At 39.8% G+C, this 12,358-nt stretch overlaps 1 protein-coding gene across 2 annotated transcripts; it reads right to left on the minus strand.

The window, feature by feature from the left end:
* Nucleotides 1-1,327: 1,327 nt before the first annotated feature.
* Nucleotides 1,328-4,470, minus strand: gemin7 (gem (nuclear organelle) associated protein 7). Of its 2 annotated transcripts, none has more exons than XM_072695270.1 (3): nucleotides 4,414-4,470; nucleotides 3,021-3,071; nucleotides 1,328-2,209 (listed from the first exon to the last, which is right to left on the minus strand). In XM_072695270.1, the coding sequence occupies exon 3, from the start codon at nucleotides 2,186-2,188 to the stop codon at nucleotides 1,802-1,804; it is 387 nt and encodes a 128-aa protein (XP_072551371.1). In that variant the 5' UTR covers nucleotides 2,189-2,209; nucleotides 3,021-3,071; nucleotides 4,414-4,470; the 3' UTR covers nucleotides 1,328-1,801. The 2 variants fall into 2 exon arrangements, with proteins under 2 accessions (XP_072551371.1, XP_072551372.1); XM_072695271.1 differs by lacking the exon at nucleotides 4,414-4,470 and adding an exon at nucleotides 4,042-4,254.
* Between the last annotated feature and the right edge of the window lie 7,888 nt (nucleotides 4,471-12,358).

Raw genomic sequence — 12,358 nt, forward strand, 5'->3', positions numbered from 1 at the left:
CCATAATGTCTCTGTGAACAAGGTGAAGCGAACAGGCCGACTTGTAATGAAGAAGCAGAAAAGGACCTCTAGTCCAGTTATCCTGCAGCGTCTTCCTAGGTAATGAAATAACCAACACTCAACAGACCATCAGCTAGACATCAGTGAAGAAGGAATAGAGAGATATATAATAACTACAGACTGAGTGTTTAACCCAATTAAATACACTATATGGACAAAAGTATTGGGACACCTGCTCATTCATGAGTTGATCCTGCTTTTGTTGGAGTAACTGTCTCTACTGTCCAGGGAAGAAGACTTTCTCCTAGATTTTGGAGGAGGAGCATTGCTGTGAGGATTTGATTGTACTACGCGGCAGGAGCAGTGTTAGTGAGGTCAGGATGTTGGATGATGATCATCACCACCCCACCTCACCCCACCAAAAAGTACTGGATGAAGCTCCAACATCATCATTCCAGAGAACACAGTTCTTCCACTGTTCCACAGCTCAATGCTGGGGGGCTTTATACCCCTCCACTAGTCCACACCTGGCTTTAGTATTAGGCAGCATGGTGCCAATAGGTTCAGGATTATCTGCTTCTGCAGAGGGTCCTATTCTATTGGCAGTACTTCTCTGATAAGTAATAATCTGTGTAAGCAGATGTAACTAGATGTAAGATCTGTCAGACAGTGGTTCATTTCATGTTGTGTCTAAACCCTGACCAGTAGATGGCAGTGTTGTACTCCATCTTCAAATCCCACCGTTCTGATTGGATTAGAAGTTTAAACTTCCTAAAATATCTACATAGAAACACTCAGCAAATGCTGCTGCATCTTTTCATGGTCTGCTAATACAGAAGAAATCCACCTCTATTAAAAAGAACAATGTGGAAACTAATCTCACAAAAGATGACCAGCTTTCCAGCGTTTAAGAATCATTTGCAAGAACCTGTAAATAATAGTTATTGCTTTTTTAATTCTTATTTATATTGTGTATATAGTGTAAATAATGTATCTATGTTTTTGTAACTGAGTGTCTTGCTATCCCTTTCTGCTGTGACACTGAGAATTTCCCCACTGTGGGACTAACAAAGGACTATCTTATCTTTCTGCAGCTTGTTACTCTGGGTTTATTTATGAATCGTTGTTGATTAAAAAAAAAACATTTCTTGTTTTTCTTTCATTTCATGTCTTTCTGGCAAAAATCTTTCTACAGCAACCGCAGATTCTTTAAAAGGTGCTCATAAATGATTATTATAAAAATCACTAGACTAGTTTTAATGGTCAATGCAGTGCCAATATCCACATAGGCCATATGAGTGAGCATAGAGTGAATCCACACAGTGCGCTCAGTGCTGCAATCTTTAATCTCAACCTGTCTCAACAGAAGTACTGGTGCTTCAAAGTTTTCTCTGAAAACAATTCTTATGGAATTAACGTCGAGCAAATCTGGAAAAAAACAGGTAAGTAAACTAGACATCTTAGATGTTAACAGCGCAGTCTGATCAAGTGTTTTCCAGACCGCTTTATCTGAGTTTGACTTCCAGGAATTTCCCTGTATTTTTCTAACTCTCTCAGTGGTAACACTCCAGACCAGTGACTGTTGTGGAAAAGAAAAGGGGGGAAAAAAATCCTTCAAATTTAAATGGCCACAGTTCTGCCTCCCTCTTGTGGCACAGGCATGAACTGCACGTGAAACTCCTCATTTTACCTTCAATACTCAAACGTATCCTCAGATCTGGTCATGATGCTGAGCAAACAGGGACATAAATAAGCATGTACCTCAACATAAATCTGTAACAAAGCTTTACGTTATCTGAACTCACAAGTGAAAAGTAAACGATATCATGTCCTGACACCTGAGCAGAGCCTCTTTCTGCACGCCGAGAGGCGTCTGTAAATCGGAAACCTGGAAGTTGAGAATGTCTATGTCTGAAGCGCCGAACTTCGCCTGAACTTGAACCTTCTCGTACAGGCTGAAGTGAACCTGCTTGGAGGTCATTGCTAGGAGGCTCCTTAGAAAGCGCTCTCGAAGCTCTGAACGCAACCGCTGTTCCTCTTCGAGGGTCACAGGACCGGCTTCGTTCCCAGACGAGGCTGGAATCGTGGTAGGACACAGCGCGATGTAACGAGGGGAGTTCGGGTCAAATCCTCGGCTGTTGGGCTCAGGCCCTCTGGGCAAGCGCAATACGCTGACTGGTGTTTTCATGGTCTTCTCACAGCTTTTCTCCTGCAATCACATGATTAGCAAACTTAATGGCAGAGTACATCGGTCAGGTGAAGTGAAGAACACTGATGATTTAGGTACATTTAGGTTCTTGAAGATGATGAAGGTGATGAAGTAGGTAAAAATAGACAAACGTAAGAATCTGAGACACTCTGACAAGAACCAAACTGTGATGTTCTAGACAATTACTGGGTCAGAACATCTCCAAAACATCAGGCAGGTCTTGTGGGGTGTTCCCTCCCCGTATGCAGTGGTCAGCACCTACCAAAAGTGCTCAGAGGAAGGACAACCAGTAAACTGGCAGGGTCAGGGTCATGGGCACCTAAGACTCACTGATGCCAATGGAGGTCCCAACTTACAACTTCTTAAAGGGTCTTAAAGGATCTGCTGCTAATGTCAGACTTGGTGCCGGATACCACAGGACACTTTTAGAGGTCTTGGAGTGGAGTCCATACCTTAACGTCGCACAGGGGGACCTACACAATATTACGCAGGTGTAGAAACGCTGAGTGATGCTGAGAAACTGACTACTGATAATTGTGGCTGATGTAGCGTAGGGTGTCGAATACCACAGGTGTGACTAAATGTTGACTATATGTTTGTGGACACCCCTTCTAATGAATGCATTCGGCTACTTTAGGTTGCACCCATTGCTGCTGACACAGATGTGCAAATGCACAAATAAATGTTGTATATATGTGTTTTTATTACCGTGAGGGACTATGCACTATTTATGTGTTTTCCACTCCCCTTTACACCTGTGTAATGTGATGGAACCATAAAAAGTCATTCAGCATGTGCTGACGTAACTTACCAACTCTGATGTCTTTACAGTGCTGATGACAGGAACCAGGGGTTGTGATTTCTACAATACAAAAACATATTTTAATTACTATTCAAAATAAAAACTGAATGTACAACACCTAAAGGCCTTATACGACACCTCAATAATAAAAGTCCTGTCACTCTGCTTTTTCAGTCAGGACATGTCCAAAGTTTGGCAATAATAATAATAATATTGCAACTTACGACATGCCTTAATAATAAAAGTCCTGCCAGAGAAGTTCTAGATTTTTAAGGTATGAAAAGCCCAATATCTTTTTGCCAGCAAATGATAAAAAGCTGATCACCAATAATAATTATTATATTAATAATATTAATAATAATGCAGGATTTTGCATTTGGATGAAGAACAGTGTTTGAGTGCGAGTCACTTTGCCCTTTGAATGTACAAGTTGTACTAACTTTTTAATATAAAACATTGATTTCTAATTAAATAATGACTGAATTATTAACTGTATGGTTAAGAAATGATAATCCTGAAGTGAATTGAATGAATTTAATAAAAAGATGTTCCAAATTCCTCTGAAAACTATTATAAAACAATGTCTCAGACACCAGGCAGCCAGACACACATCTAATATAGGCTGGGATGCAGTTCTGAGGGGCATTAGACTATTTGGATGTCTGCAATCCTGAACTTTAGTTTTCCTAACTGAGTAATTTACACCAAAACACTTAAATCAGTTGAAATATCTTTAAATTGTGTATAACTGAGTTTAAAGAGATTTTAGAAATACAGGCTTTTATATATAAATACAGAAATACAGGCTCAGAGGAGTCAGAGCAGGACTCTGGTGACCGGTCAGACTGTGCCAGTCATCGATATGTGCTCCTCAACATTAATAAATATCATCTTCAGGTGATTTCCCTGATAACTCTGGTTTCCTCAGGTGAATTACACAAGCAGCTGTAGCCCAGCCCAGATCAGATCAGCCCAGATCAGCCCAGCCCAGCCCAGCCCAGCCCAGATCAGCCCAGCCCAACCCAGTTACCTTCACTGCAGCTTCCAGCACATCCTGCCTGCACTTCTGCTGAGCTGCTGTCTGATATGGTGCTTCTAGCCTCTGAGGAACAGCCCGCCCGCTGTTTATTTAGACAACTGCACTAATTAATTAATTAATTCATTAATTAAACATTAAAATACTGGAGCACAAACCAAACACTGAGGCTGACCAGGCTGACCAGGCTGACCAGTTAGCACCACGAGCTACAGCTGCCAAAGCCCCAGCGTTAGCTAGCTAGCATCACACACACACACACACACACACACACACACACACACACACACGCGCGCGCGCGCGGATATTCATTAAATGTGAGGTTATCGTGTTTAAAGGAGGCGGACATGGTGAAGCTGCTCTCACCTCCAGCAGTTCCGTTTCCCGCAACACTGAGCGGAGAAAGAGGCCGGAAACGGCATCTCAATAATAAAAGTCCTGATAAAAGTCCTGTCGCTCTGCTTTTGTCGAACGTTTGGCAATAATAATAATAATAATAATAATAATAATAATAATAATAATAATAATAAGAAGAAGAAGAACTATTATAGTAACAATAACAACAACAACAATAATAATAATAATAATAATAATAATAATAATAATAATAATAATAATAATGATGATAATAATAATAACAACATTGCAACTTACAACATGCCTTAATAATAGAAGTCCTGACAGAGAAGAAGCTCTGCTCTGGTTGTTGTTGTTTTTTTTGTTTGTATAGTTTTTTTCTTTACATACAAACTTTAAATCTTACTCATAAAACACACAAATTCAATACTGAACTCTGCATTATCAAGAACTGGTTATGCACATGTGACTTTATAAGTCACTACTGAAATATCTGCACTGACCATACCCAGACTTGTAATCTGCTGCACCCTGTATGTGCTGGTCATAAAAAAGTTTTTTTAATGATTTATTTCAGTAATTTCATTCACAAAGTGAAACTTGTATATTATATTTATTCATTACACACAGACTGATATATTTCAAGTGTTTATTTCTTTTAATTTTGATGGTTATAACTGACAACCTCAAATTCAGTATCTCAGAAAATTAGAATATTGTGAAAAGGTTCAATTTTTAAGACACCTGGTGCCACACTCTAATCAGCTAGTTAACTCAAAACACCTGCAAAGGCCTTTAAATGACCTCTCAGTTCTGTTGTAGTTCGGTTGGCTACACAATCATGGGGAAGACTGCTGACTTGACAGTTGTCCAAAAGACAACCGTTCACACCCTGCACAAGAAGGGCAAGACACAAAAGGTAATTGCTAAAGAGGCTGGCTGTTCACAGAGCTCTGTGTCCATGCACTTTAATAGAGAGGTGAAGGAAAAGATGTGGTAGAAAAAAGTGTACAAGCAATAGGGATAAGCGCACCCTGGAGAGGATTGTGAAACAAAACCCATTCAAAAATGTGGGGGAGATTCACAGAGTGGACTGCAGCTGGAGTCAGTGCTTCAAGAACCACCATGCAGACGTATGCAAGACATGGGTTTCAGCTGTTGCATTCCCTGTGTCAAGCCACTCTTGAACAAGAGACAGCGCCAGAAGCGTCTCGCCTGGGCTAAAGACAAAAAGGACTGGACTGCTGCTGAGTGGTCCAAAGTTACGTTCTCTGATGGAAGTAAATTTTGCATTTCCTTTGGAAATCAAGGTCCCAGAGTCTGGAGGAAGAGAGTTGCTTGAGGTCAGTGATGGTTTGGGGTGCCATGTCGACGATACGATACGATTACGATACTTTTTTAACGAAATTAAGCAGCAATCCTTAAGGTGCTTAAACATACAATAAATAACACAACACACAAATTTACACAGTGGATGATGAAAATATATACAATATAATTACAGATATTGCACAACTCTGAGTAGTAAGAGATTTTTCAAAATAAATATGGGAAAGTGAAAGTTTTTTTCAGGTCCATGGTAGTGCTTTGTGAATGTGTGTGTGTGTTGCTGTGTTCAGTTCCCGTACAGTGCTGGGGTAAAAATTGTTTTTCAGTCTGTTTGTCCCGGATGTGACGTACCTCAAGCGTTTTCCAGAGGGCAGCTGTTGGAACAGATGATGTCCAGGGTGGGAGGAGTCCTTCAGGATGTTAGCTGCCCTGCTGAGGTAGCGGGAGCTAAACAGGTCCTCCAGACTGGGCAGTGGACAGCCGGTGATCTTCTGGGCTGAGTTGATCACTCTCTGTAGTGCTCTCCTTTCTGCCGCTGAGCAGCTGACGTACCATGTTGAGATGCAGTAGGTCAACACACTCTCAATGGCACAGCGGTAGTAGGACACCAGCAGCTTCTCATGGAGGTTATTTCTCCTGAGAATTCTCAGGAAATAGAGTCTCTGCTGTGCCTTCCTGACCGCAGCTGTGGTGTTGGTGTTCCAGGAGAGATCTTCAGAGATGTGCGTACCCAGAAATCTGAAGGAAGGCACTCTTTCCACACAGTCCCCATTTATGAAGAGCGGTGTGGGGTCGATGCGTCTCCTCCGGAAGTCTATAACCAGTTCCTTTGTTTTGGAGGAGTTCAGGGAGAGATTGTTCTTTGCACACCACTCAGCCAGTCCCTGGACTTCATCCCTGTAGGCGGTCTCGTCTCCACCAGATATGGGTCCCACCACGGTCGTGTCGTCCGCAAACTTGATGATTGTGTTGCTGGAGTGGGCGGGGGTGCAGTCATCTGCTGGTGTTGGTCCACTGTGTTTTCTGTGCTGACCAGCTTTATGGAGAAATAGAAAATCTATGAGGTATTGTGTAGAGGAAGATGTGATACGCCAGACCCAACAATGCAGAAGAGCTGAGGGCCACTTTCAGAGCAACCTGGGCTCTCAAAACACCTGAGAAGTGCCACAGACGGATCAACTCCATGCCACGCTGCACTGCTGCAGTAATCCAGGCTAAAGGAGCCCCAACTAAGTACTGTAGAGTGCTGTACATGCTCATACTTTCCATGTTCTTAATTTTCTGAGATACTGAATTTGGGGTTTCATTAGTTGTCAGTTATAACCATCAAAATTAAAAGAAATAAACACTTGAAATATATCAGTCTGTGTGTAATGAATGAATTTAATATACAAGTTTCACTTTTCGAATGGAATTACTGAAATAAATAAACTTTTTATGATATTCTTATTTTATGACCAGCACCTGTATGTCACTTTACTGTTATATCATTTCAGGGAGCTCTGTACATTGTATATATAATATATATATATATATATATATATATATATATATAAATATATAGTGTATATTTTATTCATATAAATTCATATAAACTGCTGAGGTAAACCGCTGCAAGGTAAACTGTTGAGGTAAACTGCTGAGGTAAACCGCTGCAAGGTAAACCGCTGCAAGGTAAACCGCTGTGAGGTAAACTGCTGTGAGGTAAACCACTGTGAGGTAAACTGCTGAGGTAAACTGCTGAGGTAAACCACTGTGAGGTAAACTGCTGAGGTAAACTGCTGAGGTAAACTGCTGTGAGGTAAACCACTGTGAGGTAAACTGCTGAGGTAAACTGCTGAGGTAAACTGCTGAGGTAAACCACTGTGAGGTAAACCGCTGGGAAGTAAACTGCTGTGAGGTAAACTGCTGAGGTAAACTGCTGAGGTAAACTGCTGAGGTAAACCGCTGTGAGGTAAACTGCCGTTAGGTAAACTGCTGAGGTTTGGTTTCACTGTGTACTCTGTATATAGCTGAAATGACAGCAAAGCCTCTTGACTTGACTTGTTATGGCTGATTGGTGTATACCTGAACAGGTTGGTGAGCACTGCTCTATGGAGAACACACTTCTACGCATTGTAATGCTCAACTGTCCAAGACATTCTTGTTGAGTCCAAGAATACATCTCCTTCTGACTTTCTGACTTCTGTTTTTTTCTATGTCGGGAAATCAAAACTAAAACCATGTCGAACACATCAAATGCTCTTTAGGTCATCACAGGGGCGTGTTTTACACTGAACACTTAAAAAACAGACATTGAGACTTTGGTATCATATTCTGCATTCAACATAGTCCCTGCGGTAAACAGAGCTGAGAAGGCACTGCAGCATGCTGTACTATGGTATGCAAACACACTGCCTTATGTAGACCAGTGGTTTTAGTGATTTTACTCCTGGATTAATCTTGGTTTCTCCTCAGTTTTTTGGATCATCCTAAACTGGCGGACCTCCGCCACTTCACAGGGTGAGTAGACGTGTTAAGCTTTGGAACTGCATGCCTCTGTGTGTGGGTGTTTCTTTAACTGCTTTTCTTGTGATATGACACAAATGCAGGACAGATGCTGTCAGTGGTGAGTCAGTCCTGTTAATGTTAATTTTTTGGAAATGTTACCAGGTTTCCTGAGCTTTACTGCTGAACGTTATCAGAGAGGCAAAAAGAAAGACAATTTAATTCTTAAACATATTAATTATTTTTATTTTGTGAATAAATATTTTTAATAACAAACAAAACAGGAATTTTCCAGACCTTCAAAAGTTCAAAAAGACTTGCTGATTTAGGCTCTGAAATGAAGAAAAAAAGAAACTTGGGTCTTACTATTGGATGCATGGGAAGAATTATCTTCATAAGATTGCTATGGATGGTAGACACCCACATTAACAAGGTTTTAACCTGTGATCTCCAGATGATACAAACAAAAACATGCTTTTAAGTGGGAAGTATTAGAAAGCATCTTTCTGGAAAACATCATCAAAGCATTTTGGGTTCAATATTTTTTTATTTTTATATTTTGGTCAATAAATGAAAATAAATTAGCTCCAGAGACCAGAGAATACTTTGAGATATCAGCATAAAGGACACTGAGGACACATGGGAGCCTATCGTGGTTACAGTGTTGTGTTTGGGGGGGTCCAGGTAGGCTTAAGTTGTAGGACTGTGGCAGCTAGGAGAGTGTGAGTTAATGGCCATAATTGCTGAATGATCTACTTTCATTTCAACTTTTGTGGCCTAAAATAAAAAAAGCAACAAAAAAGCATTACTTTTATCACATTTTACATCACATCATTAACAAAAATATATTTATATTTATATATATATATTAATTTATAAATATATCTGGTAAAGGCAAAGCGATGTGTGTTTATTTACATTAGTTTTGAGGCGTTTGTACTAAGATGACTAAGTTGACTAAGAGTCGATTTAGATGCAGGGACATTAGCAATAGTGAGCAATAGTGGCGCTGAGAAGGCAGGGCTTAAACAGATGTGTTTAAATCTGTAAATATCCACACAGAGAATGTGTGGCGACTGTAGAAGCAAAAGGTGACGTGAAATCAATGTGAAATCCCGACAATTTACAAAATTATGGCCTTTTTACAAACACTACAAACTACAACACTACTCAACACACTAATGTGCAGAAACCAGTATGTATTCATTATGGATTAGATTGCAACAAGTTTTGAGGCAGATTTTTAGTAATTGTTTTTATTATTATTTTATGAGATCTTCTATTTCCTGCATTAAACAAATTCTGTGGAAATCTGGAAATTCACTGCTGTAAAAAAAAAGAAAGAAAAGTATTTGCTCCTTCCTGATTTCCTCATTTACACTTTACTCATTACAGCTCTGCATATATATATATATATATATATATATAAACCCCAGGTTTATTTGTCTTCTTCTTTGAGTGGGAGGCATGGAAATGAGAGAGTCTTCGTTCTGTCGATGTGTTGCAATTACTTGTTCCCAAACTTCGGACTGAATTGGGAAACAGCTTTTAAGGTTTCTGCATGTTCTGCAACCTCCAACAATGACCTTAATGCTCGAAATATTGTTCAGCTGAACACCTTTAAGGCTGTTGTCACGACTTCGACGATTACCTAGGTGGTTCTGGACTTCCTAGAATACACTGGAATACACTATGAGTGATCATGTGATTTCAACCAGCCATCCTCGCTCTCATTCACCTGAGTTCTGATGATTACCACCTGTTGTACTGATAATTGGGACAGTATTTACCCTATTTTGGTCAACTACTGAGCGTTAGTTCCTGTGTATGTGTTCCGTATATGACTTTACCTTTGTATTTTGGACCTGTCTTGGTTCTTTGGATTGGGCTGAGTCCAGATTGCCCTTGTGTAGATGCTTTCTGCACACTGGTTTATGAGATTGTTGTTTGTTGTACTTGTGCAAATTCTTTTTTTATTGCTGCCATTCTTGGCCAGATCTCCTTTATACAACAGATCTGTGATCTCAGTGGGATTAACCTGGTTAAATAAAGGTTAAATAAAATAAAGAACTGGCTGTGTCACCCTTAACAACAACACCTACAACCGAATTCTTCCTGTAGCTGGAGATCCTTCCTTCACTGTGGAGGAATTCAGGGCCACTCTTCTTTGTGGAAGTGCTGTATATTAGGCAAACTTAAGGGCTTTTTACCACAGACGGCCCAGTCAGAGTCCTGCCACATCACCTCTTGAGGTCAGGAGATTGATTGCTCTTAGGCATTCAGAGGTGGACTAGCTCTTAGACTTTGGATCATGTTTAATTTATGAATGTTTCATGTATTCATGTTTAATTAGTGTCCATAAATTTGCTAGTCTATTTACAACATACTGTACCTCATACTCCAAATCTCTCCGAGCGCAGGCTGCAGTTCCAGGCTGTATATGAAGGGCCCTTCACTGTGCAGAGAAATGCAGCCTAGGCTGTAGTCTGGTGTGAGGCCTGTAATGGAAGTCAGAAAGAATGAAGCTCAGAACAGTGGTGATATGTAGGCAGACTACAACAGCTAGGAAAACAGTGGGGTGTAAAGGAGGCTTAACCAAAAGCAAGCATTCCTTGACCATATAAAGTTTGTTTAAAAAAAGAGGACACTGGGAGACATGTGCTCATATTTTGGCCTGCCAAATCTCACTGCTGTCTGGGTTGGAGAGGAAACTGAAAGAGGAGACTATTCCAAGTGTTGTAACACACACATACACACTGATTTGATTGTAGATTTGAAGCACTTTCACTTTAGCTGGGATGTCCTGGTCTGAATGGTCAGGAGCTAGAAAGTAACCACAGGAAGAAGGTGAAGACTTCTGTGCAGTAGACCAGGTCAACACCTGGTTCGTCTGGGACTCAGGTTTCAGTGTGTGGTTGTTCTGCTCTGCATCTGAGTGCGATTATGATATTCACACCCACATGATTAGTCACAGATAATCACTACATTCATTTATAATTAAGTAAGTAACTAGCTTACCAGGCAACATCAGTGTAAGCTGTTACCTTTGAGCTTTAGATCATGGACTTCTTTTCTGGTAGAATTCACAGTTTCACTGCTGCTTTCACATTCTTAGGCTTGTAATTAGCTAATCAGGGTGTTCTGGGATACAATGACTATCTTTCTTTCCTAATCTTATTCTTATAGTAATAATCTATTGGTAAATGCTGAGCTTATCTGATGTAAGTGAGGCCTGCAATCCTTGCCTTGTTTATCTGGGCTCTTCTTGGAATTTCTGTATGAGTAATGGTATTGTTTAAAATGGTTGTAAGTTGTGGGTTTGATTCTGGGGGTGGCTGAATCATGACTGTCCCTGCTCTCTGATCACAGCTTAGTAAGCTGGAATACACAAAGAAAAGACTTTCAGTACAGAGCCATAAACCGTAAACTGACCACATCCTTTTGATAATAGTTTAGATAATTTTTGATAAGATTCTGATAATGTAATATTGCGAAGGTTACTAAATATGACGCATGTTATTGAGTCATTTGACATTTAAAAATGATTCACAGAAATGAAATTGCAATCCTTGAGTTGGGTTGTAAAAAATGTAAATGCACAAATCCTTGCTTACAAAGCAAAACCTCACATCTCCAAAACAGCAGATTTACAGGAGAAGAAAAAAATGTCATAACTTTTAATAGAGGAAAAAGATAAAAAAGTTTTTATTATTCTGATACAATTAAAAAAAAAAAAACTGCTAGATTCACATTATGTAAAAAATAAAATGTGCGAAAAAGGTTTTCAAGGTTTTGGTCTGACAGCAATGATATTTATATCTGGTATAATAATAATTTTCTAATCACTTGTTTTCATAACTGAACTGTAACCATTTCTTCTTCTCTTTGGCCTTTCACCACTGCAAAGATGGACTGAGGTAAATGAAATCTTACTTCTTCAAAACAACTTTCTGCATTTTTACCAATCTGTGTGGGTGTAAGAGTAGTAAACCCTGAGTAGTAAACACAACTAGTTTACATCAAAGATTAATTTTATACTGCAACTGTACTAAAGGTGAACCTATAGATATGCTGTTTTGCTGATTAGGATTAATTACTTATTGTATAGAGAACATGATTGTATAGGGGATAATGATTG

This window comes from Salminus brasiliensis, chromosome 13 (genome assembly GCF_030463535.1).
Source record: "Salminus brasiliensis chromosome 13, fSalBra1.hap2, whole genome shotgun sequence".
In the NCBI taxonomy this organism is placed as follows: Eukaryota; Metazoa; Chordata; class Actinopteri; order Characiformes; family Bryconidae; genus Salminus; species Salminus brasiliensis.